The 27,136-nt window shown below is 40.8% G+C and overlaps 1 protein-coding gene across 1 annotated transcript in view; it reads left to right on the forward strand.

Moving 5' to 3' along the window:
• The window catches only part of ELMO1 (engulfment and cell motility 1), a 588,614-nt gene that overhangs the window by 180,048 nt on the left and 381,430 nt on the right, over window positions 1–27,136 (forward strand). Inside the window, 2 exon segments of the mRNA XM_017860159.1 lie at window positions 8,205–8,374; window positions 21,950–21,985. Of these exon segments, the coding sequence (XP_017715648.1) occupies window positions 8,205–8,374; window positions 21,950–21,985 (206 nt within the window).

A 27,136-nucleotide genomic window follows, 5' to 3' on the forward strand; every position in this document is an offset into this window, starting at 1 on the left:
AACACACACACACACACACACACACACACACACACACACACACATGCCCAAGCATGGCTATATGCATCATTGTTTTAGTGGTCAAAACTGGGAACCTGTTATATGTCTATCAGTTGGACTAGGTAAGTGCTGCAGGTAATTTTTATGTTGCAGAATACTGTGTAGTTGTTAGTAAGAATGTGATACGTGCTGCCGAGGAGGTATCTCTAAAGCATGTTATTAACACAAAAGCAGGTTGCAGAACATCCTGTATAGAAGGATACCTGTTATGTATGTGGAAAGGAGGTGTGTGTATTTACAGATAAAGGGATACAATGTTTCTCAAGGGATACCGACAAGAAACTTAACTTTGGGCTAACTTTATTTTTTTATTTGATAACTTCCAGTAGCATGCTGTGTGTGTGTATGTGTGTGTGTGTGTGTGTGTGTGTGTGTGTGTGTGTGTGTGTGTGTATATATATTCTTATTATTTTTTTGAGATGGAGTCTTGCTCTGTTGCCCAGGCTGGAGTATAGTGGCACGATTGTGGCTCACTGAAACCTCCGTCTCCTGGGTTCAAGTGATTCTCCTGCCTCAGCCTCCCGAGTAGCTGGGACTACAGGTGTGCACCACCATGCCTGGCTAATTTTTATATTTTTAGTAGAGATGGGGTTTCCCCATGTTAGCAAGGCTGGTCTCGAACTCCTGACCCCAAGTTATTCTCCTGCCTCAGCCTCCCAAAGTGCTGGGATTACAGGCGTGAGCCACCGCACCCAGCTATATTCATATATTTCTACCTGTCTCATTTGCTGTTATTATTTTTAATTAAAGAAAACACAAATACATATTATAAAGCCATTATAGTACAAAAGAGGCGAATCATAATGTCCCACGCTAAAAACATGTCAGGATTGCAAACTATGAGATTTTTTGTGAACACTATTATATGCGAACTGAATTATTGCCCGTTATGCCTTCTTTTGGCCTGTGTGGACGTATTACAGAAAGCAGAACTGCTCATCAAGTCCCTAGTGTTGCTTTGTCAGCTGCAAGCATAATCTTCACTTTCTGCTCTTTCTGGTTTAGGGAGCTGGTATCAGCATTATCTAGGTCAGAGGGCCTGTCATAATGATTTTTGGGTCTTATTCCCTCTGGTAATAAGAAAAATGGTATTATCTCAGTCACTGTGTGGATTCAGGTTATCGGAGATTCTTAATAAGCCCATTAATGCCTTTTTTTTTTAAATTCCATTTTTCAGTTCAGGTTTTCCATTTTTCTCTCCTGGTTTGAGAAACTAATAAAGAGTTGTAAAATGCCTTAAATTCTGTTTCTTGCCATCACTTTCGGCAGCCTGGCTCATGGGAGAAGAAACCAGTGGAGGCTGGCAGGCAGAGGAGTCACAGGATGCCCAGGCTGCTGCCCAAGGACAGATTGCAGTGGTGGCCAGGGCACAGGGTCAGAGTTTCTTGCAGGTTCAAGAGATGCAGGGGGCTTGCTTGGGCTACCTGCCTTGTAGGGAATTGGAGAGTTGGAAGGAGTGTTGTGGAGGGCGAGCCCCAGAGCTTCAGGATGTGGTGCTCTTTGAGCTAGGATGTGCTGTTCCTCCTGGTGCTCTGGCAAAATTAACTGAGTGCTGTTTACTGGAATAGAAAGGTGGAGAGGATGAAAAGTTTGAGATGCTCATTATGTGTCCATGAGGATATGTCATCAACTAGGAAGCCTGGAGAGATGCAGGTGTGCCAGCCACCCCCGTAGAAATGTCATTTAAAGCTGTGGGCTGGAAGAAGTCACCATGGGGAAAGTAGAGGAGAGGGCTCAGCACAGAGCCCTGGGGACACTCTAAGGTTTAGAGGAGGAGCCGAGCAAGAAGCCAGGTGAGCCAAGTGTTTCAAGGAGGAGGGAGTGTTTAGGTGTGTTGGAGGCTGCTCAGGTAATAAGGAAGATGAGATGAGGGTGGTTCCTGGGCTGCCATCTAGAGGTATTAATAGCATCGTAGAGACTCTCCGTGCAGGGCTGGACAGGGGCGCCTCGTAAGAGCGGGGGGAATAGGAGGTAGAATGGAGGCAACACTTTAGAGCTACTCGCTCTTCCAAAACTTTTGCTGAAAATGCAAGCAGAGAAATGAGGAAGTAGCTGTAGGGAAATTGGGTCAATGGCTGTTTTTACCTTTCTGTTTATTGTTTTTAAAGATGGGAGATTTTGGAGACTTTTGCAGTTGGAAATGATCCACTACAGAGAGAGAGCTGATGATACAGAAGAAAGGGAGATAAATATGAAGTAGAATACTTGAGAAGGCCAGGGGAGAGGAGATCCAGAGCTGAGGGGAAGAGTTGATTTTTGATAGGAAACAGGATCCCTGCCACACAGCATCTATCAGGAGGAAGCAGAGCTTGAGGGTAGAGATGCCAGCAGCTGGTGCTGTTAGAAGTAGGAAGATGAAGGAACTCCTGGCTGATTGCTTTGATTTCCTCAATGAAATGATCACCAATGGAAGGGAGGCAGCAGAAAGGCATAGAGGGGGTTTAAGGAGAGAAGAAAAGATGTGGAGGAGTTATTCTGAAAGGGCATAGCAAACATTCCAGGAAAATATTGGATTGCTGGGCAACATTGACCATACATTTGAAGATATCTATTAAACTGTTGAACCTAAGGATGTTTCTAGACTACTCTTTAATTGGCATCGTGGATCCAGAGTTATGCTAGCAGTTTCTTGGGGATGATTTTAACTTGTATCTTCGGGAGAGAGATGTTAAATGCTTGACACGCACACGCTACCAGTACCCTTTCCTGTGCCCACGGCTAATCCTTTATGAGCTGTTTCCTCCCTTGGAGTCTGGAGTCTGAGTTCCAGAACCCTTTCCTATCTGGGACATGAGGTAGCCACATCTAGCTGTTTCAATGGCCCAAAGTAAAACTTTTTTTCTGTCCTTAGAACAATACCAGAAAATACAACTTGCTGTCTGATACAGAGATCTATATGACTATGAGATTCTTTTCATGTTTGCTGGTTGCTTGAAAAATCAGATGTAAGGCTATCTTATTTTTTTAATAATGTTGACTCTTTCCTCCCAAATATAAAAATGGTGCAGACTCGTTATGGAAAATGCAAAAACTAAGGCTTCCTGCAAAGAAAACTGTTTAGAATAATACAATTCATAAATAAGCACAGGTCACATCTACTTGCTTTCTTTGATCATTTGTATGCAAATGCGTGAATACATATATGTGCATACATGAATGTATATTCATTTATAGGTTCATATATAGATTCATTTAGACGTTCATATATATATATGTATTCATTTGTACATTCATTTAGTGAAATGTGTTTTGAACTCATGGTAAACGCCAGACACACGTCTCTGTGTTGGGTGACATTACATTCTAGCAGATACACACACTCCACAGCACATATTCCCACCTCCCGCAAACAATAAAATATGTTTGCATCCTGGCTGTTTCTCGTAATATTGCCTCATGAGGATGTTCTCACTATTTTACATTCTCTAAAAGTTCCATATGTAGTTCCATATAATATTTCATCCTATGACCATATCATGTCTATTTCACCATTGTCCTATTGGTAAACACGATGGCTGCTCAATGTTTAGCTATGAATCCTGTTTTAAGGGCTCCAAATGTACCACACATTCATCTCAGATACATGCATCCATTCAGGGAAGCACATCACCACCAGGGATTCCTTCAGCTCTGCATGCTCATGAACATCCTAGGCTACGTTGTCTGCCGCTTCCACACCCTCACTTCCCTCCACACCCCCTGGCCTGCAGACCCCAGACACATCAGTCCTCTCCTTTCTCTCCCTCCAGACATACCAGGCTTGTTCCACCTGAATCAGGGTTTTGACACTAACCATTGATGCTGCCCAGAATGTTCCACTCCTCGATGTGGTGGGGTCCTTCTTGTCAGTCAGATCTTTCCTTGGATGTCACTACTTTAGGTTGCTTGTCCCTGAAAACCACTCCATCTAAAGAAGCCATCAGTCACTCTCTAATGCAAACCCTCCACTTTAGGTTTTGCTATAAAACATCAATATTTGATTTTTTATTGTTAATTTTAAAAGTTATCCACCTGCCACACCAAGCTTGGGTGAGCCCCAGGAGGGTGAGAACTTTGGCTGTCTTATTTGTTGCTGTATCCTAAATGTGGAGAACAGTGTCAAGCTTTTCAGAAGTATATGTTGAACCAGTGAATGAGGATCCTGAGGATTTTGAAGGGACATTCCTTTCCACTGGATAACTGGAAAGACTTGTCTGAGAAGAGGCTAAGCAAAATTATATACAGAATGATCTGCAATAACTAATATCCAAAACCAAAATTTCCTTACAAAACTCCAATCTTTTAAGAATAAAACCTTTGATTCCCACTTTTTTTTTGTATAATAAAAGCTGTATTTCCAGATTATTTAGGAATTAGAGAAGATAAAAAGAAGGTATATCGCTGCCTGTTCTGGATTCAGTTGGAAAAATATTGCATTAAAAGAGTCCCACCAGTTTGACATAACATTTTGATTGGTGGTCACTTGTGGGACTCACCTTTGTGGATCACCTTTTCCTAGCAGACTCCATGATGAGGGTTACCGCCCAGCTGAGATGCAATGTGTCACACTGTGGGTGGAAGGGAACCTTAAACGTGATCTCATCACAGTTCCTTGGTGTACCTACCGACGGGGAAAATGAGGCCAAGAGAAGTGAAGAGAGAAGTTCACTGTGGCTGCAGAGATAGCCAGTGAAAGAGATGTAAGTGGCCCTGCTTCTGACTCCTGGCTCATGGAGCTTTCCATCATGGTCCCCTCACCTCCTGGCTTGCCACACTCCTCCCCTCCTCTTTAGTGACGTATCTCCTCCAGTTGTTCACCTATGTCCTAGGTTGAAGAGGGAAATTTACCCCAAAGCAAACATTGTGGGAACTGCACTTTTTAAAGAACACCTGTCTCCTTAGATATGGGTACCAAGGGAAGGAGCAAGACCTGCAGGAAGTTAAGAACAGCCCCATGCCAATAGAACACATCATTCTCAGGCACTGGGCTGAGTGCAGGAGAGGGGTGAATAGTTCTATAGGAACTTTCCAGGCCATTGAGTCTATGAGCTTTGTTGTAGTGTGGCAGTTTGGAGAAGGCTTTACTGCTATTGTGGGAGTGACTCCTTGGCTAAGATCCCAACAAGTTAGGATATTGCTTTGCTATTCTTACATATGACCATCTTGGTAAAATATTTTCAATTTCTATAGCAGCAACCCATGAGCGGTTATGGGATTTGGGAGGACTCCACAGTCTTGACTCCTCTGCCTGGGACACTTGTCCTTTTCAGGTTTCCGTTCTCTCCTCACTTCATTTTAAAATTTATTTATTTATTTACTTTTAAGTAGGTAAGTATGAAGGCATGTAAATGAAGTAGGAAGAATAGGTATAATAAATTATATATTAGTAAGTGTAGGTATAATAAATTCCATCTACTTAGCTTCCACATTATTGACTTTTTCTTTGTTTTCTTAGCAAAGGTTCTTCCTTAAAAGTGCACAGCTTTTAGAAGGGCAAGCACATTTTCTTTAAGTACTGTAAACCAGGAGGGCCTCCTTGTGTTACAGCTGGGAAAGATCAGGTGGTAGTTGAAAAACACAATCACCTGGGCGCGGTGGCTCACACTTGTAATCCCAGCACTTTGGGAGGCCGAGGCAGGTGGATCATCTGAGGTCAGGAGTTCAAGACCAGCCTGGCCAACATGGTGTGAAACCCTGTGTCTACTAAAAATACAAAAATTAGCCAGGCATGGTGCAGGAACTTGTAATCCTAGCTACTCAGGAGGCTGAGACAGGAGAACCACTTGAACCGGGAGGCAGAGGTTGCAGTGAGCCGAGATTGTGCCAGTGCACTGCAGCCTGGGTGACAGCAAGACTCCGTCTCAAAAAAAAAAAAAAAAAAAAAAAAAAAGAAAAAAGAAAGAAAGAAAACCACCACAATCAGAGCTGCTTATTCTATAATCACGGAGAGATGCAGCATCCTGAGTGATTCAGAGCAGTGGTCCTCAGTGTGTGATTCCCAGACCAGCAGCAGCAACACCCAGGGTCTTGTTAAACACAATTTTTGGGACCCCACCCCAGGACTTTAGAACCAGAAACTGTAGGGGTGGCCCATGGTCTGTGTTTTAAGAAGTCATCCAGGTGATTCTTACACAGGCAACAATTTGAGAGCCACTGTTTACAGTGTGTTTTCTGGAGTCCAGCTGCCCAGGTTCTATTTTAACTTCAGCACCGATAAGCTGTGTGACCTTGGGCAAGTTACCTAACTTCCCTGAACTTCAATTTCCTTTGTCAAAGACTATGATAGGACCTACCTGGTGGGACTATTGTGCAGATTAAATGAACGTATTTAGAATAGTGGCTTATAAAAAGTGCTAGGTAACTGTCGGCCTTTTTTCATATTGGTATCAACTACATCAAACACTATTAGTTAGCATTAATAATGACAATGAAATGATTTTTGGGTACTCATTATTGTCATAACCTAGATAGTAAATGCAAACATCCTTCTTGGAGAAAAAATACACTTTTCAAGGAATTTGAAATGATTTGTTTGGGTTAACTATTATATGTTCATGTGAATGCTGTATATGCATTTGAAAATTTTGGAAAATACTATATCCCTGAACAATTTTAAGAAATAAATAATTCTCACCCAGCTCTCCACTCTCCCTTTTAGTATTTGAGTGATGTGTGGGTTATCTGTAGATCAGTGAATAGATAAGTAGGGAGGGCTCTTGTTTTCCTCCCTGCTCTTTTCCTTCTTTTATAATTTCTGAGGCAAAGCGTCTGTTTTTGGTTTTAATTAAATGGGAGACCTGAGCACATCTGTGACCAAGTGATGGGGGCATGGGTTCTATCCCTGTCTCGGGTCCTAAAGAATTGGATCAGTTCCCCTGTTGAATCCTTTTCTCTTCTTGAGGGCTGCTTCCAGGTGACAGTGGAGGGGGAACTGGGCAGGGAGGGAGGGCTCCGTGGCTGTGGACCTGCTGGGGTGGAGTCCTTCCGCTCTTAGGACCTGCGTGGATTCCCTCCCCCATTCCAGGCAGGGTCTGTGGCCAGCACTGGTTTTGCCTTCAATACCTATGTGGTTCTCCTGCCTCCACTCTGCAACCTTAACCTGTGATAGTTCACAGGGGGTTCCTGAGAGAGTTGTAACCAGTGTCTGTTGAGGAGAGATACCTCATTAATGTGGTCAGCACCCTATCTTCTCCCTCTCTAAAATATAACACGGTTTCAAAAGAGAAAGCAAGTACCTGAGGAGAATATGATGATGGTGTAGTGCTTCAACCACAGTGATTTTGAGTTAAATAAAACCACGACAGATACTCAGTTATCTGTATTAAGCAAAAACACAGGCAGAACATTTTATTCCTTTGTGTTTCTTACTGCTTGCCTCAGCTGAAAGGTAGATATGAAAACCTCGACTGGATGAATAAGACATCTGGACCATAAATTATTACCCAGAAGTTCAGCTTCTCTAATATATTTCGATTCCTCTATGTCCTGCATGTAGAAGCCAAGTGTAAATGCCTTGAAAGTAATTCTAGGCATAGCTGTTAATTTGGTTTCCTAATTATTTAGTTTTAAATTCACACAAGTAGCCAATGCATGTGAAACACATGTTGTTTAAAATTGAAATTTACAAGCATCATTGTGGAGTGCTGGAAGATTTGCAGTAACCTAGAAAGATCATTTGGGTGGCTAATGAAGCTTCCGAACACATGGTAGGCAGTTATTACTCACAGTATTGACTGAACAGGTGAGTGTGCTGTATAAATTTGTGTAATTGCTTAACTGAGCAAATAGCTTTCAGTCGCTTTTACATAATTTTACTTAAAGGGTAAATACTTCCCCTTTCCTCCCTCCTTTCTGCCACGTCCTGTTCAGTTTCTAGGGCTTTAATATTCTTGTACTCTTGCTCTTGGTCTTTTCCTCGAAATGGAAATCCAACTCCTTTGAGAAGAACGCAACTGTTTCCTGTCCTCACATGAGCTGACCTTGCTCTGAAGGTGGAGTGTTGGGGTTGAAAGCCTTGAAGCCTGTCCTTGAGATGCCCACTCTGTAATATGCAGATAGTCTTGTGCTTTTGGACTTTGTAGCTCTGTTTCTCATTTAAACATAAATCTGTTTTGCTGTTGTGGTTTCCTTTGTCAACACTCTTCCCTTTGCTTTTGCCCTGGAAGGCTCAGAACGCCCAGCAGCTCCATGAACGAATCCAGTCCTCGAGTATGGATGCCAAACTGGAAGCCCTGAAGGACTTGGCCAGCCTCTCCCGGGATGTCACATTTGCCCAGGAGTTTATAAACCTGGATGGCATCTCTCTCCTCACGCAGATGGTGGAGAGCGGCACTGAGTAAGCGTCTTTTTTTCCTAACTTCCACAGCTGTCCTATGTGTCTCAGCGTTTTGAATATTATTACATTCCTTACACTTGCAAACTGTTTTAAAGACCAGAGCATTGGTTAGACTCAGGAACAAAATAGTTTTTAAGATAGTGGCAAGGCAGTGGGTTTGTAATTTCAGGAGTTCTCCATCCTTTGCCCACCAACATCTAGTATCGGAGACAAAATAGAAATCCATCAAGTGCTAGAAATTTCAGATTTATGTGGAAAAATATCATGTCATTATCTCAGAGGGCCTTGCCAACAATGAAATTATAACTCGACAAAACATTAATCCCTCATATTCCTTGCCTATCCCTAAGAAAAATTTTCCATCCCTTAATCCATTAAAAAATTAGATTACCTAATTATGTTTCTTTCTTTATTGACAGCTCAAACTAATTCAAGTTATGTTTCAAAGTATAAAACCAGGTCAAGATATCATCCCTGAAGTAATTTTAAAACTTAATACTTGAATGATTAAATACTTGTCATTAATTACTTGAAATTAAATGCAGTCAGCATATATTAACGACCTACTGTGTGCATGCAAAAGAGTTGAACATGGGAAAATTTTTTCTTTTTTTTGTTTTTTTTTTGAGACGGAGTCTCGCTCTGTCACCCAGGCTGGAGTGCAGTGGCCGGATCTCGGCTCACTGCAAGCTCTGCCTCCTGGGTTCACGCCATTCTCCTGCCTCAGCCTCCTGAGTAGCTGGGACTTCAGGCGCCGGCCACCTCACCTGGCTAGTTTTTTTGTATTTTTTTAGTAGAGACAGGGTTTCACCGTGTTAGCCAGGATGGTCTTGATCTCCTGACCTCGTGATCTGCCTGTCTCGGCCTCCCAAAGTGCTGGGATTACAGGCTTGAGCCACCGTACCCGGCCTGGGAAAATTTTTTCATATGAGCCTTGCCTTCCAGAAATTGATGGAGACTATTATATGGGCAGAATTCTATTGTGTATAATTCCTCTTGAGAGCCAGGAGTCTAGATGGCGGACCCATTATCCCTCTCTGTCTTTTTTTTTTTTTTAATTTGAGATGGAGTCTTTGTTGCCCAGGCTGGAGTGCAGTGGTGCAATTTCTGTTCACTGCAACCTCCACCTCCTGGGTTCAAGTGATCCTCCCGCCTCAGCCTCCTAAGTAGCTGGGATTTCAGGCATGTGCCACCACACCAGCTAAGGTTTTTTTTTTTTTTTTTTTTTTTTTTTTGAGGGGGGGTGCAGGGGGAGACAGAGTCTCACTCTGTACCAAGCTGGAATGTAGTGGCACGATCTCGGTTCATTGCAAGCTCTGCCTCCTGGGTTCAAGCGATTCTCCTTCCTCAGACTCTCGAGTAGCTGGGACTACAGGTATGTGCCACCACACCCAGCTGATTTTTGTATTTTTAGTAGAGATGGGATTTCACCATGTCTGCCAGTATGGTCTCGATCTCTTGACTTGGTGATCCACCCGCCTTGGCCTCCCAAGGTATTGGGATTACAGGCGTGAGCCACCGCGCCCGGCCTAATTTTTGTATTTTTAGTAGAGATGGAGTTTCATTCACCATGTTGACCAGGCTGGTCTCGAACTCCTGACCTCAAATGATCTGCCTGCGTCTGCCTCCCAAAGTGCTGGGACTACAGGCATGTGACACCACACCCAGCTGGTTTTTGTGTTTTTAGTAGAGACGAGGTTTCACCATGTCAGCCAGGATGGTCTCGATCTCCTGATGTCATGATCCACCTGCCTTGGCCGCCCAAGGTGTTGGGATTACAGGTGTGAACCACTGTGCCCAGCCTAATTTTTGTATTTTTAGTAGAAATGGGGTTTTACCACGTTGGCCATGTTGGTCTCGAACTCCTGACCTCAAGTGGTCTGCTTGCCTCTGCCTCCCAGAGTGCTGGGACTACAGGCATGTGACACCACACTCAGCTAATTTTTGTGTTTTTAGTAGAGACAGGGTTTCACCGTGTCAGCCAGGATGGTCTCGATCTCTTGACCTCACGATCTGCCCGCCTCAGGCTTCCAAAGTATTGGGATTGCAGGTGGGAGCCCCCACGCCCGGCCTAATTTTTGTATTTTTAGTAGAGACAGGGTTTCACCATGTTCACCAGGCTGGTTTCAAACTCCTGACCTCAAGTGATCTGCCTGCCTCTGCCTCCCAAAGTGCTGGGATTCCAGGCGTGAGCCACCATGCCTGGCTGGAACCCATTATATCTCAAAGAGCCTCACAGAGGAGATGAGTGTGAACTGTCCTTGAGGGAGCTGGAGTTCCATCGCAGGGAGGAAGGAATGTGCCTTCCTGCTGGGGAGCTCCCCTTCTCAGTGAAGGCTTGGGTTCTCTGGTGTGAGTGTGGAGCATCAGGAACCAGGCAGAACTGATGCTATGTGTGTGCCTTGTCAACATTCTTTTTCTCAGTGCTGTGGCCTTACTTTACGACACATCTTCACCTGCAGAACAGCCCAAAAGATTCACCATTCCTCAGACCTAGGATGGGGAACAGCAGTTCTGAATTCTGTCTCCATGCTCCGCATGTATTATACAATGTGAGAGAATGTCAATATTGAACGTATTTTATATGAACTAAAGCAACTGAATGCCTTCCTTAAAAAAAGGAGTATCATGCTCATTAATATCTTAACTACAGTCGCGCACTGCATAAGAACGTTTTGATCAGTGGTGGACCACAAATATAATGGTGGTCTCATGAGATTATAATGGAGCTGCGGTATACAGCTATACTATTTTTTATCTTTTATGCCATGGTTTTACTATACCTTTTCTCTGTTTGCATACATGAATATTTGCTGTTGTGTTACCATTGCCTGCACTACTCAGCATAGTAACATGCTGTACAGGTTTGTAGCCTAGAAGCAGTTAAGCTGTTGCCACATAGCCTAGGGGTGTGTCGTAGGCTATACCATGTGTGTTTATGGTAATACACTCTATGATGTTCCACAACAAAATCACCTAATGATGCCATTCTTAGCATGTATCCCATTGTTAAGCAACACATGACGGTTATTAATAATATCAGTAAGCCTGTCCTAGCTTGATACATACAGCCCGGTTTCGGAAGATAAACAGGCTTAAGGCCAGGTGTTAGGGGAATTCTATTTTGCATTGTTCTTACACTTTCCGCATCACACTATGTTTGTGGGGAAGGAATGATCTCCTCTGGTTCACCTTTTGTGCTCCCCCCTTCCCTGTTTTATGTAAGTTCAAAGTTACGCTACTTTCGGGATGGAGGAAGGAGGGACGAGTTGCAAGGACTACTGCCATCCTTCCGCTGGTCTGCATCTCATGCTCCAGAGGTGGCTTATTTATGTTAATCCAAGGCAAATTTTTTCAGATCTTTTGCTAAAGATTCAAAAGAAAAAGAGTCATTTTTCTTATAAGAAATCCTGCTTCTCTGTTAAACTTAGAGCAAGACTCAATTAATTAACAGAAATCTTTTGGATAGTAACCACAACAGAATTAAATAGGTCCTGCATTTGGAAGGGGACATTTAGCATGACTTCCTGGGCAAGTTCCAAGCTGAAGAAGGTGGGAGTTTCCTAAGAGGACCCGTGGAAATTTTCGTAAACATGAAGAAATTGTTGCTAGAATTTTTTCGCCTTACTTTTAGGAATAATGAGATTCAGAGATGACTTGCCTCCTCCTCATTATCAAGGCTGGGCTTTTTTTTTTTTTTTTTTTACACTTGATAAGTTGTTGGATACATGTGCAGCATGTGCAGGTTTGCTACACGTAGGTAATACACATGCATGGTGGGTTTGTGTACCCATCAACCCCGTCATCTCATTAGATATTTCTCCTTAATGTTACCCTCCCCTAGCTCTCACCACTGACAGGCCCAGTGTGTGATGTTCCCTCCTGTGTCTATCTGTTCTCATTGTTCCAACTTCCACTTATGATGAGAACATTATGGTGTTTGGTTCTGTCTGGTGTTAGTTGTCTGATAATATGATGTTTTTCCAGCTCTCCATGTCCTGCAAAGTACATGATCTCATCCCTTGTTTATGGCTGTATAGTATCCATGGTGATATGTGTGCCACATTTTCTTTATCCGTCTTATCATTGATGGACATTTGGGTTGATTCCAAGCTCTTTGCTGATGTGAACAGTGCTGCAGTAAACATTACGTGTGCATGTGTCTTTATAGTAGAATGATTTATAATCCTTTGTGTATATACCCAGTAATGGGATTGCTGGATCAAAGTTATTTCTGGTCTGATCCTTTGAGGAATCGCCACACTGTCTTCCACAATGGTTGAACTAATTACGCTCCACCAACATGTAAAAGCGTTCCTTATTCTCCACTCCTCTCCGGCATCTGTTGTTTCCTGACTTTTAAATGATCACCTTCTAACTGGCATGAGATGGCATTCATTGTGGTTTTGATTTGATTTCTCTAATGATCCAGTGATGATGAACTTTTTCTTCATATGTTTTTTGGCCACATAATGTCTTTCTTTTGAGAATTGTCTGTTTTTATCCTTGACCCACTTTTTGATAACGGTGTTTTTTTTCTTGTTAAATTTGTTTAAGCTCCTTGTTGATTCTGTTATATTAGCGCTTTGCAGATGATATATTGAAATTTTCTTCCCATTCTGTAAGTTGCCTTTTCACTCTGATTATAGTTCTTTTGCTGTCCAGAAGCTCTTTAGTTTAATTAGATCCCCATTTGTCGATTTTGGCTGTTGTTGCCATTGCTTTTGGTGTTTTAGTCATGAAGTCTTTGCCCATGCCATGTCGCCTGAATGGTATTCTAGGTTTTCTTCTAGGGTTTTTATGTTTTAGGTCTTATGTTAGTCTTTAATCCATCTTGAGTTAATTTGTGTATAGGTGAAAGGAAGGGCCCATTTAGTTTTTCTGCATATGGCTAAGCCAGTTTTCCCAGGCGCATTTATAAATAGTGGAATCCTTTCCCCATGCTTGTTTTTGTCAGGTTGTTCAGAAGATCAGATGGTTGTAGATGTGTGTGGCATTATTTCTGAGGCCTCTGTTCTGTTCCATTCGTCTATGTAATCTGTTTGGTACCAGTACTTTGGTGTTCTGGTCACTGTAGCCTTGTAGTATAGATGAAGTAGGTACGTAACGCTCCAGTTTTGTCTTTTGCTTAGGAATGTCTTGATTATATGGTCTTTTTTGGTTCCTTGTAAAATCGAAGTATTTTTTCTAATTCTGTGAAGAAAGTCAATGGTAGCTTGATGGGGATGAATAGAATCTTATAAATTACTTTGGGCAGTATGGGCCATTTTCATTTGTTGTGTCCTCTTTTCCTTGAGCAGTGTTTGTAGTGCTCCTTGAAGAGGTCCTTCACATCCCTTGTAGTTCGTCATTCCTAGGTATTTTATTTCTCTTTGTAGCAGTTGTGATGGGGGGAGTTCACTCATGGTTTGGCTCTCTGTTATTGGTGTATAGGAGAGCTTGTGATTCTTGCACTTGATTTTGTATCCTGAGACTTTGCTGAAGTTGCTTACTCAGCTTAAGGAGATTTGCGCTGCAGATGATGGGGTTTTCTTTTTTTTTTTTTTTGAGCGGAGTCTCGCTCTGCGCCCAGGCTAGAGTGCGTGCCGGTCTCAGCTCACTTGCAGCTCCGGCCTCCGGGTTCACGGCAATTCTCCTGCCTCAGCCTCCCAAGTAGGTGGGACTACAGGCGCCCACCACCTCGCCCGGCTAGTTTTTTTTGTATTTTTAGTAGAGACGGGGTTTCGCCCTGTTAGCCAGGATGGTCTCGATCTCCTGACCTCGTGATCCTCCCGTCTCGGCCCCCCAAAGTGCTGGGATTACAGGCTTGAGCCACCGTGCCTGGCCGATGATGGGGTTTTCTAATTTTGCAATCATATCATCTGCAAACAATTTGACTTCTTCTCTTCCTATTTGAATACCCTTTATTTCTTTCTCTTGCCTGATTGCCCTAGTCAGACCTTCCAATACTATGTTGAAATAGGAGTGGTGAGAGAGGGAATCCTTGTCTTGTGCCTGTTTTCAAAGGGAATGCTTCCGGCTTTTGCTCATTCAGTATGATATTGGCTGTGGGTTTGTCAGAAATAGCTCTTATTATTTTGAGATGTTCATAAGTGAAGGAGAAATAAAATCCTTTGCAGGCAAGCAAATAGTGAGAGATTTTGCCACCACAGGGCTGGGCTTTTAAAAGGTCTCTCTCCAGCTGGTACTGGGTGGGGCCGTGGAGCAAAGTCAGTAACAGAGGAACAGTGAGGAAGTGTCATTTTGACAGAGCATGAGCACAGTGTTTAAAACCTGAGTTTAATTGTTCTATCCATCGTGGGGTTTGGACATTTCATTCCTAAATTCTGCTTGAAACATAGATGTGAAAGCGAATACAGCTGTGGGGAAACATGTTGTCCCAGCCTGAGCAACATAAGGAATATTGAGGAATGGACAGTGTTTCCAGAGACAAATATCAAAAAGATGGATATCAAAACATTTCTCAGAAATTTTTATTTTATTTTATTTTATTTGAAAGAAGAAAAATTGTATCCACAACTCTAAGTCCAATGTCATAAAAAATACTGCTCTTCTTTGGGTGTTAATAAAACACCACAGTCTTTGTCCATGCCTCTGTGCACATAAGACAATGAGACAGCCTACTTCTATGTCCTTCCACTGTTAGTCAGTCATCACTAGGGGCAGAAAAACAGGGGAAACATTTCCAAGAATGAAAGGGCAGGGTACTTACAGTTTCCTTCCCACTTGGCAATGTGATGGGAAAATTACGCTGCTGGAATATGAGTAAGCTGTAACACCACCCTGGGCAGGACAGTCAACTGCGAGCAAAAGTTAAATTCATGTATTTATGATGAACTTGGAAAGTTTCTTTGTTTTTGTTTTTTTTTTTCTTTTTTGAGATGGAGTCTCGCTTTGTCGCCCAGGCTGGAGTGCAGTGGCGCGATCTCGGCTCACTGCAAGCTCTGCCTCCCGGGTTCACGCCATTCTCCTGCCTCAGCCTCCCCAGTAGCTGGGACTACAGGAGCCCGCCACCACACCCGGCTAATTTTTTGTATTTTCAGTAGAGACGGGCTTTCACCGTGTTAACCAGAATGGTCTCTATCTCCTTACCTCGTGATCTGCCCACCTTTACCTCTCAAAGTGCTGGGATGGAAAGTTTTTTTAAATTAACTTTCTTTTCTTATGAAAAATTATTATCTGTCATTTGAAAAGTATATAAATAAGCAGAAGGAAAAAATAAGAATCATTTGTAGTGTGCCTTTCCACAGACAACAATTCTTAATATCTTGATGAATATCCTTTTTTATATATTTTAGATACACACATATGCACAGGCTTTATAAAAGTAGAATTATAATACTCATGTTTTTATAACCTGCTTTTTGTAGCTAACAGTATTTCCATGTGACAAATATTATTCTCCTGTCATTTTTGTTGCCTCCATACTGTTTCATTTTTGCAGCTTTATAGCTTATTATGTATAATTAATATATAATAATTTCAGGAATGTGCATAGTATAGTGAACTGTTTCCATATTGTAGGACATTTATATTGTTTTCAAGGTTTTTCTCTGAAATTTTATTTTATTTTATCTTACTTTTTTTGAGTCAGAGTCTTGCTTTGTTGTCCAGGCTGGAGTGCAGTGGCACAGTCATAGCTCACTGCGCCTTGACCTCCAGGGCTTAAGCAGTCCTCCTGCCTCAGCCTCCTGAGTAGGTAGGGACTACAGGTGCCACCACATCTGGCTAATTTTTAAATATTTTTTATAGAGACAAGGTCTCTCTGTGTTGCCCAGGCTGGTGTTGAATTCCTGGTCTCAAGTAATCCTCCTGCCTTGGCCTCCCAAAGTGCTGGGATTGTAGGTGTGAGCTGCCAGGCCTGGCTTTCTGAATATTTTAAAATCAGCTTTTCTTTTCGCAAAATCTTTGTGGATATTTGATTTATTTTGTTGGAATAAAATTACTGACTCAGAGAATATATACATTTTAAAGCTGTTTTAAAATGAGAATAGCCCAATAGCTCGCAGAAATGTTCTAATTTATACTTTACCATTCTTGTGGGAGTATGTCTATTTCCAATACCTTGGTCAATACTGGGCTGGTTTTCTGGTTTTCCTCAGAAAGATAGCAGTGGTGTTTGTGGAGTTCTAACTAATCTGGGGAATTTATAAGTGCTGTTTTATTTGTTTCATTGAGGTCATTTCTCCAAAATCTGGCTGTAGTATTAGAAACATTGGAAGGAGTCCCATAGTTATTTTAGTGATATATAAAGTTCTTACGTAATTGTCTTAAAAAGAAACATTAATTGTATAAATTATTAGTCCCCTCTGTACTGTGTCATACATATGACACAGATGGAAAAGTCTATTGCTGTGTGTATGTATGACATGTATATAAAAATTGTCGTTGCATTAATACAAGAACAGTCTTAAAACAGGTTCCCTCCGTCTCATATTAACCTTTTGCTATTCAAATTCTTTTTATCTTGCCTGAATCAGAGCTGTTTTCATTTTCTGGGTGTTGTGAAAACTGAGGTATGACTTGAATTATACACTTTGCTTTGATGTTCCCTAGCACCCACACTTGAGATGGATTTGTATGTTTTATTCCTTTAGTGAAATGCATATTACTGAGTGCTGAACCATACTCCTGACACTGGGTTAGGCATGTGAGGGGTAAGAGGAGGTGCATGGAGGATAACACAAAGATGTATATGACAGTTTTCCATTATATGTGACCTTTTCTGGAATTTTGCCTTCACACAAAAGATAAATGTCTTTTTTGAAACTTTGTTAACCTCCAAGGACACAGATGATCAGCTCTAACTTACGCCATTGACTCTGAGAACTTGGTGTCTCTTAGAAGCCTTGGCTGTTCTGGAAGTTCCAGTGCAGGCCAAAGTGATTCATCTACTCACTGCCTTGCAGCCAAGGCCAGCTGACACCATGCACGTTTTGCACTTTACCTCCTCAGAGACAGCAGACCCAGCCAGAAAGAAGCTGCTCCTGTGGTCTCTGCAGTCAACCCCAGCTGTGAAGGCTGCCACATCTTCCCAATGCTGTCTGCTGTTTTCTTGGAGCCTGCAGTGCACTCTGCATTGCTCAGGGAGCTCCAACTGAACAGCTCTTGAGGGCTCTGCCAGAAATTTGCATCACAAAGGCCAAAGAGGCCAACCTTCTTGGGGTTTGTCAGAGATTGTGTGGCAGAAAATTCCCTAAACAGGATCTGCCCCCTCCTCACTCCTTTTGCTTTCTCTGTGCGTCTTTGTCCTTCACTCTGGTAATGGAAATGAGAAGGGGTCACACAGCCCATTTGAAGAAGAGATTATCTTCTGCTGGCGAAAAAAAAAAAGAAAAGATGCTATTCCTTGGGCTGAGGTGAGAGGTTTCTGGCCACTGTGAAACATCAACCTTTCCAGAGTAATTTCTCTTCTAGTCACGTTTCTCTAAAAAAAAAAAATGGGTATACTGAGAGAAAGTGAGAGAGACAGACAGACACACACACACAGACACAAAATCCCACTTAAGGCAGTAGACAGATGTTGCAACAACAGTTTCTCTTCTCCTTATGCGTAATCTGAAGCCAAAGTGAGGATGCAAATTTGAGGAGTAAGAAGCACTGTGACTCAGCACCGAGTTATGTCTGTGCTCTGGTCAGGGAGAGCTCTCCAAGGTCATGGATACTGGAGGAGGCGGAACTCGTATAAAAACTATAAGCATGCTCAGGCCCCAGGCCAGAAAGTTATTTTAAAACTTTACAGCGACCGCTTTATATGTTACACACACACACACGCGCGCGCACGCACATTTTATTTCAAAACCTTTTTAAACTTAAAACTTGCGAGAACAGAACAGAAAATCCCCACTTGCTCTTTTCCCGGAGACCCCATTTAAATTTCACCCGTTGTCCCAGCTCTGTCCTTTAATGGAAAGAATCTAGCTCCAGGTGGCACCTTGCACCCAAGTGGCCCGTCTCCTCCTAGTCCCCTCCGATCTGGGATTGTTCTTCACTCGCTCCTTTTCTTTCATGACTTTGGTGTTTTCAAATTATAGGTTAGCCATTTTATAGAATATCCTCTAATTTGGGTTTGTTAAAGGGTAATTTGTTAAAGGTAATTTTCATGGAAAGTAAAATCATAACTCTCATACAGATGTGAACATTGATTATACAAATTGGGTAATTCTTGTCACACCCAACTAAGTCACAGTTGAGGAACGGAGGCAAAAAGCACATGGGCACATGGCACACCTACTCCAAGAATTGAATTGTCTGCAAGCCCAGCTGCTAAGGTGGCCTGATGTAACCCTAAGACCAGTTTAATCTAGTAGCTGCTGAAATGACCTGCTGTGACGCTAGAACTGGTTTTACCTACCACTATCAATCACCAATCAGAGCTTAGCAGCTCTCAAAAATTCTTGTGCCTATAAACTTCCTTTCAAAGCCATAGGTAACATTCCTATTTCTAATAAAAATCCCAACGTTTTCTTTGTTCCTCAGACATACCAAAGTCTACCGGTCTATGTGTATGCTTCAAATTGCAATTCTGTGATTCCCCAGTAAAATGTTTAATTTAGAGGTTTCCCTCTGTATTACATTTTGACTTCAAATATACAAATAAACGTGTGTTAAAATAATTTATTTTACTCATATGGTATGGTGAAACCAGGCAGATATTGTAACTTTAAAGGAAAAGTCAAAAGAGCACAAATTTATATGAAGGAAAGGAATGTTGAGATGAATTGCAAATGGAGACAAAACTGGTTTTCCCACCAGTGGAAAGGAAGTCAATTAAATCACTGCGAGACAGGATATATATATGTATATACACACACATCAGTTACCTACACCTTACAAAGAATTGTAAAATAACTCAAAGCCAACAGGCCTAGAATCTCTAGCCCAAAGAATATGTTGTAGGCACTGCTTAGTTTTTTACTGAAACACAGAATTTTGTTTTCTACACATTTATCCAGTGTTCTCTCATCACAACAAACATTACAACAAAAATTTCCCTTCTCCTTATGGAGACCCATATTGTATGTCTTTGGCTGGAATACAACAGATGGTTGTGATTTTTTTTTTTCCCATTTTGTCCTGTTGATGGCACATGGTATCTCTTTGTTTTATTACTGATGGTAACTTTGACTGCTTCATTAAGATAGCATCTTCCAGATGTCTCCACTGTAATACTTCCTCCCTCCCTTAGCAGCTAATTCATGAAAAGTTTGCAGGGAGACACAGTGAAACTATGTAAAGCCTCATTGCTCACCCCAATTTCACCCATCAGTTTTGGAATTGACATTTCTTATCTGAATTAATTATTGCTCTGATGATTTCCAGAGGGGAATTTTCTAATATTATTATTTCTTCTACACGTATTAGTTGGTTTTGTTTGGTAGTAAGAGCTCTGTTTTATCCCTATGTATTTATTCACCTACATGTTTATCTCCCATGGGGAGCTCATACTGGTTCCTGAGAGCCACTTTCGTACAATTCTGTTCCGCTCTGCGTTCGTTGATCTCATGTTGGTTCTTTTAAGTTGGCCATAGTGAGAGTTGTTACACCGTGGAAATTGGAAAATAATATCAAGCAGATTTGTGTGTTTTTCCCCAGAGATCTGGTGTTTCAACATCAGCACATCACTCTATAACAATGTGGACTCGGCCGGGCGCGGTGGCTCAAGCCTGTAATCCCAGCACTTTGGGTTGGAGGCGGAGAGGCTGGTGGGATCGCGAGGTTCAGGAGATCGACTGAACCATCCTGGCTAACACGGTGAAACCCCGTCTCCCTACTAAAAATACAAAAAAAAAACCCTAGCCCGGGTGACTGGGCGGGCCGCCTGTAGTCCCAGGCTACTCGGGAGGCTGAGGGCAGGAGAATGGCATAAACCCGCGGGAGGGCGGAAGCTTGCAGTGAGCTGAGATCCCCCACCAACTGCACTCGCAAGCCTGGCCGGCCAGAGGCGGAGACTCCATCTCAAAAAAAAAAAAAAAAAAAAAAAAAACGATGTGGACTCATTCATTCCTGTTTTATTCAGTGGGCTTAATCTATCACTATTATTGATTTTGATGCATCTATCACTATTATTGATTTTGATGCTCAACATGTCCCTGATTTGGCCTGTGGGAGCTTTTCCAAGGTGACTTCTGTGTCCTTTTGACCTGTATTTCATTATGTTTTGAGCATTTCTTTACTTTCTGGCTCAACAAGATGTTCCAGAATTATCTAGATCTCCTTGCCCCACCCCCTAACATGAGCCACTTCCCCAAGGAGCCCCAGTTCCTTTTAGTGGAGAGTAGCCTCTGGCCCTTGCGTGCTGCCAACTTCTGCTCAGGCGTGCTTCCCCTTCTCCCCCTTTCACCCTGCCCAGTTCCTTTTTGATGAAGGAAGGATGGGAAATAGTAAATATTTTTTAAAAGAAAGACAGGTAGAGGAGGGAGATCAGAAGAGGAAGAAAAAGATCTCTTTATATACATTTTTAATCCTCCTCCTGCAAATTTTACCAGAGACTAAATTTAGTCTTCACCTGGTGACTTGAGTTTCTGAAGTGGGTACATTTTATGTGGTTGAGAATGTGAACATTTCTGAAGAGTAAAATCATTTGTCAGCCATGTCAGTCCCTACTCTGGATGTGCCTCACATTACACTATTGCCACAGTGCAGAGCCCCCAGCCCTCAAGCAACTAGAAGGACAGTGAGATGTCCTGAGGCTTATAGCTGATGTGTCCTCAGGGCCTGTGGCCTGTAGATGCAGGCACTACCTATGCTGTCTGAGAAAGAGAAATCAGAAGTCAGAGAGACTTCCCAGAGGAGCCTAGAATGAGATGAGTTTGGGGGTGGGACTTAGTGAGTTGGGCAAAGAGGGGATGGATGTTTCATATAGAGGGAAGATCATACTTAAAGCCAGAGAGATTTGACAGACTTGAGGAATGGGAGATGGTTTGGGCAGTTTAGAAACACTTATTTCTTCATATTCTTGAGCCTAGTTTTAAAAAAACAAAACAAAACAAAACATAATTACCCTTTCTTGTAACCAGATTTGCCTATTCTAAGCCACCAGCCCAGAGTTCCAGTTTTGGAGTTCAATACTAGTGCAATGTCTTATTGCAAAGAGATTGATTGCAACGTCTTCCCGCAGAAGAAGCCACCTGAGGGAGAACAGAGAAAGTAAAATTAGTGGACATTCTACCAAAGAAAGATAATACATTATTTCTTTATAGTCTAGTGCTTTTTGGCTCAATGTTTTTTTTCATTGAAAATTTATCAATTCCTATTGCTGTGTGTACCCCCCGCTCCACTGAACACAGACCCATTCTGATCTAAATGGACAGTTCTGGATGCCTTTACTCATAAGCAAATGCCACTGGTTGATGACAGTAGTTTAATGCTGATCTTTTGATTGACTGTTTCTGATCATTAAAGAACACCAGTTTATTACTTTGAATGATGTCTTGAAATGGATAAAGTTCTTTTACTTCATGGTAGTTAAATCTGTCCTAAATCTAATCCTGAGTTTTCTTCAAGATAGGTTCTTTATGTAAAAATCGTTGCTTTTAAGTATGCTCCTCACATGGTTGTTTTTAAATTTTGCAGGCGATACCAGAAATTGCAGAAGATCATGAAGCCTTGGTAAGAATATATGATCCATGGATATTGATGATTTAACCCTTCCTACTTTCCTGCATAATTGAACCCTGTCCTGTGACTGATTGTAAAACTATGCATCTAGTATTTTGAATAAGTGATTTCTTATTGTTTTTGTTTTCTGTTTGATGTTCTTTTTAAACAGCTTCTTCAAAAATGTATTTTCCCCCCTTTTTTGCTTTGGAGTAGAAAGAGTATTTTATGTATATAACCACTAAGTGATGCTATAACCACAGAAAGATTGCTACCCTCCTTCTGGAGCAATGCTAAGCATAAATTTGTATTACTTTAAACAAAACTTTCTTTTTTGTGGCCTGTGTGATGTTCAAAGTCAAAAGTCTTTGATTTTCTTCAATGGCTCAGAAAGAAAAGGATTCACATTTTAAAAGTATCCAGGATTGAAGGATGCAATGAAAATTATTTACTTTTCATTGTAAATGAATGCTCAATCACCTACCTATGAAGTGAATTGGATAATTGTGTCTGAAGATAGGAAACTTCTTTCTTAGAGTTTTCCATTCTAAATTTCTTTCTTAACCATTAAACAGGGTGAGTCCATATATAGTCTAACAAACTCTTTGAAGTAAGCTAGACAGATTTTCATGGTGCCAAGCCATTAAGCAGATAATGTCAGTTTGAGAAGGAACACTGACCAGCATCTCAAAGGTGAACCTTATTTTGTAAGCTCTCAGAGAAAATCCTCATCACCTTCAATGTACTGTAGTATCATGCTGGTCTCAAATCATTCATCTTCTTCTACCCCTCACACACAGAAAAGTATGAGTTGCAGGAACTCTTCTGTTTATTAAATTCTAATAAAGTAGAAAGCAATATTGAACTTCTAGGGTAAAGCTTCTTACATTTCATTTTGATATATTTAATACAGTAGGAGCACTTAATGGTAATGGCAGCAGAAGCCACTTTTTATGAGACTTTATCCTGGGCATTGTCTCAGTGTTTACACTCATTACTCCAAATCCACACTTATATTTAACATACAAGCTTGGTATTTCCTTGGTGCAGAAGTTAAAATCAGGTGGAGGAGCTGGGATTCAAACTTACTTTCTCCCCATCTACTTAATAGAATTTGCAAATATGGAGGAATTTGGGGCCCTGAAGCCAAAATAATTTCTTTGAAATTTATTGGCCAGTAGTTTTAATCTTTTGGTGTGTAGATATGCTGGACAGTTTGTAGTTCATGATTTTTATCGATTAATCATAGACAGAAATCAGTAGTCAAGGCTCTCGTTCTGATAATGGCACAGTGGCACAATCAGACTAACACAGATAGCAATTATGAAATCCGGACAAAATATGATAAACAAAACATCTAAAACCAGCTATATGAAGACACTGGATAGCAACCCAAAACAGGCAGAAGGTAGAGGGAAGTTAACCCTTGAGAGACCAGATGGGTCTTTGATGGGATTTGTGTGTTTGAAGCTTTTCCCCTGAGAACACCTACTTATCCAGGCAGCATGGGGTGACAGAAAGCCTCAGTCTTAGTAAGTTACTAAGAAGATATACTTTGGGACTGCAGAGCAGCTAATTAGAGGGAATCTATGAAAGAAGAGAAGCTCAGAGAGTGGGAGACTCCACATCCACATATAAACCCTGTCCCAGTCCACTGCTGATCATTGAAGCGTGAATGCACACTTTAGTGGTAAAAACAGCAACTGGAAACTAAAAGATTTGAGCAAAGATATCAGCTGTCACTCACTGCACAGTTTAGACTTTTACTTCCTGCTAGAACAAAAATCATCACTCTTCAGAGGAACAGAACTGAATTCTGAATATTGACAGTGTTTTGTTCACAATGTCCAGTATATGATAAAAATTTACTAGGTATGTAAGGAAATAGGAAAAGATGACCTACAGTTAAGAAAAAATGTAGGTAGTAAAAACTGACCCTGAGATGACCCAGTTGTTGGAATTAGCAGATGAAGGTTTTTACAAAACTTTCATAAATATGTTAAAAACTAAAGAAAAGTGTGAGTGTAATGAATGCACAGATGGGGAGTCTTAATAGAGAAATTTAAACCATAAAAATAACCAGATGTCAGTTATAAAATTGAAAAGCACAGTAAAGTGAAAACTTTACTGTATGAGGTTGAAGATATCAGAAGAAGAGACAGTAGCCTTGGACATAAATCAGTGTAAGTTACCCAATCTGAAAAGTAGGTAAAATGAATAATGAGTACTTGACCTGTGAGATAATAAGTGATCTGAAATACATTTAATTGGAGTCCCAAAAGGAGAGGAAAAAGAATGGGGAAGACAAATATTTGAGGAAATAATTACAGAAGAAAATAACGATGGAGGTATATGAAGCAAGTTCTTCAGAGTGGTGAGACATGATACTAGATAGGTATTCAGATCTGTAGGAAAATATGAAGAACAACAGAAATAGTAAATATGTGGGTAATATAAAAAGACAAAATATAATTTTACTTTCCTTTAAATTTCTTTCAAAGGCTATAACTATATAAAGCAAAAATTATAATACTGTTTGGCAGGGTTTATGACATATGTAGATGCAATATGTATGACAATGAGAGCACAAAGGATGGAGGTATAAGAGAAACTACACTATAGCAAGCTTCCTAGTGTGTAATCTTCCCTTTAAGTAGACATTAGTATATTAATGGTGCACATTGTAATCCACAGAGTCACAACTAAAAACAGTGCAAGGAAGCATAGGCCAAAATACAAAGGAGGAATTAAATCAGACTCCTAAAAAAATTTTTGATTAATTCAAAAGAAGGTAAGAAAAGAGAAGTAGAATAAAATATAGTTGAGACAAATAGAAAACAAATAAGTTGGTTGATTTCAATCTAATCATATCAATACATTACATGTAAATAGACTAAGCAGCCCAATGAAAAGGTTTAGATTGTCAGATGAAATTTTTTAAAAAGCATGGCCCAGCTCTATGCTGTTTATAAGAGATGTACTATAAAGACAAGGACACATGTACGTTGAAAATAAAAGGATGGAAAAACATATACCATGCAAATGCTAATAATAACAAAACAATGGTTTTATTAATATCAGGAAAGATAAGACTTGGAAGCAATATATTATCAGAGTTAAAGAAAGGTAACTAGTAATAAAAATGGTCACCTCATTAAGATTTAATCCTCCTTTGTATTTTAAATGTGTGTGCTCAGTTAAAATTATTATACATGTGTATAATAAGGTGTTAAAATACACGAAGCAAAAGGGACTACTAAAGAGAAAAGAGGCAAACCCATTAGCATAGCTGAAGGTTTTAAAACCAGTGTTTCCTAACTGGTATGAAAACTAGGCAAAATAATAAGGATATGGATGATTTGATCAACACTATCAAAGGTCTTGCCTTAATTGTCATTTATAAAGCATCAGACTCAACAACAGCAGAATATGCATTATTTTCAAATACACGTGGAATGTTCACAAGATAGTCCATAGTAAGGCTGAAGAATTTTCAAATGATTAAAATTACACAGATTATGTTCTTTGATCACAAGGAAATTAAATTAGAAGTCAGTAACAATAAAATAACCAAAAAGCCTCAGATGTTTGGAAATTAGAAAACACTCTTTCATACTATCCAAGAGTCAAGGAATAACCCAGTTGAAATTATGAAATATTCAGTAATGAATTTCATTGCTATTCAGTAATGAATATACAATATGCCCAAATTTGTGAATGCAGCTCAAGCTGTGTTTAGAGGGAAATTTTTAGCTTTAACTATCTATGTTGAAAAGGAAGGATGGTTTTTAAAAAAAATCAGTGGTTTAAGTTTCTACTTAAGAAGCCTTAAAATGTGAAGTAAGTAGAAAAGAATAATAATACCAATCAATGAAATAGAAAAGAGACAAATAATAGAGAAAATTAAAGCCAAATATTTATTAGGAAAAAAAAGAAAAGAGAAATCCAATATCAACACCAGGGATAAAAGAGGGAATATCACTACAAATCATACTGACATCAAAAATAAAATAAAGGAATATTGCAAATAATTTTACATTAATACATTTAACATTTTAGCACTTGGGGAGGCCAAGGCAGGTGGATCACCTGAGCCCAGCAGTTCAAGACCAGCCTGGGTAACGTGGCAAAAACCTATCTCTACAACAAAGTTCAAAAATCAGCTGGGTGTGATGGCTTGTGCCTGTAGTCCCAGCTAATCAGTAGGCTGAGCGGGGATTGCTTGAGCTAGGGAGACAGAGGTTGCAGTGAGCCAAGATGATGCCACTGCACTTCGGCCTGGGCAACAGAGCGAGATTCTGTCTTAAAAAAAAAGAAAAAAGAAAATTTAGGATGAAATAGACAAATGCCATGGAAAACAGATTTACCAAATATGTTAGCCATGGAAATGCATGGCTTTGATTTCCTTTCAAGAAAGAACTTGCCAAGAAGGGTGCAATTAGCTGATAGTTTTCAGTTATCACACATTACAGATTCATGGCAGCTTTCAGTACTCTCCCAAGGCAGTCTTTAGTTATTGAACATGGTGGGGATACCAGAGCCTGGTCATTTCTACCCATTATGGGATTCCTCTAAGAGGCAGTGTTTGTTCTACAGCGTCTCACTGAGTTGGCTGAGACATTTTCAGATCTGCATTTGCTTCCTGTTCCCCTTCCTTTCCCAGGTGTCAGATCTGTTTCATGGTCCCAAGGCTTTCTATACCCAATCCTACTCTCTGCCTGCTTTGTCTTCCACAGGCATTGCCCAAACTCCCACTCAATCTCTGTTCTCATAACTCAGTCTCAGCATCTGCTTCCCAGAGGACTAAAACTGACACATCAAAACCGACTCATGATGAAATAGAAAATTTGGACGCCCATAGTTATTAAAAAATTGAAATTGGCCGGGCGCGGTGGCTCATGCCTGTAATTCCAGCACTTTGGGAGGCAATGAGCCAATATCGTGCCACTGCACTCCAGCCTAGGCGACAGAGTGAGACTATCTTGGGAAAAAAATTGAAATCATTTCTCAAAAACTTTCATACAACAATAACTGGTTACACTGGTGAATTCTATATTATATATTGTAGAAGAAATACCAAATCTAAGCACATGCTTTCAGAAAATAGAGGAGAAGGGACCAGTTCTCATTATTTTATGATACCAGTATCACTCTGATACCAAA

This window comes from Rhinopithecus bieti, unplaced genomic scaffold (genome assembly GCF_001698545.2).
Source record: "Rhinopithecus bieti isolate Rb0 unplaced genomic scaffold, ASM169854v2 scaffold_51732, whole genome shotgun sequence".
Taxonomy (NCBI): Eukaryota; Metazoa; Chordata; class Mammalia; order Primates; family Cercopithecidae; genus Rhinopithecus; species Rhinopithecus bieti.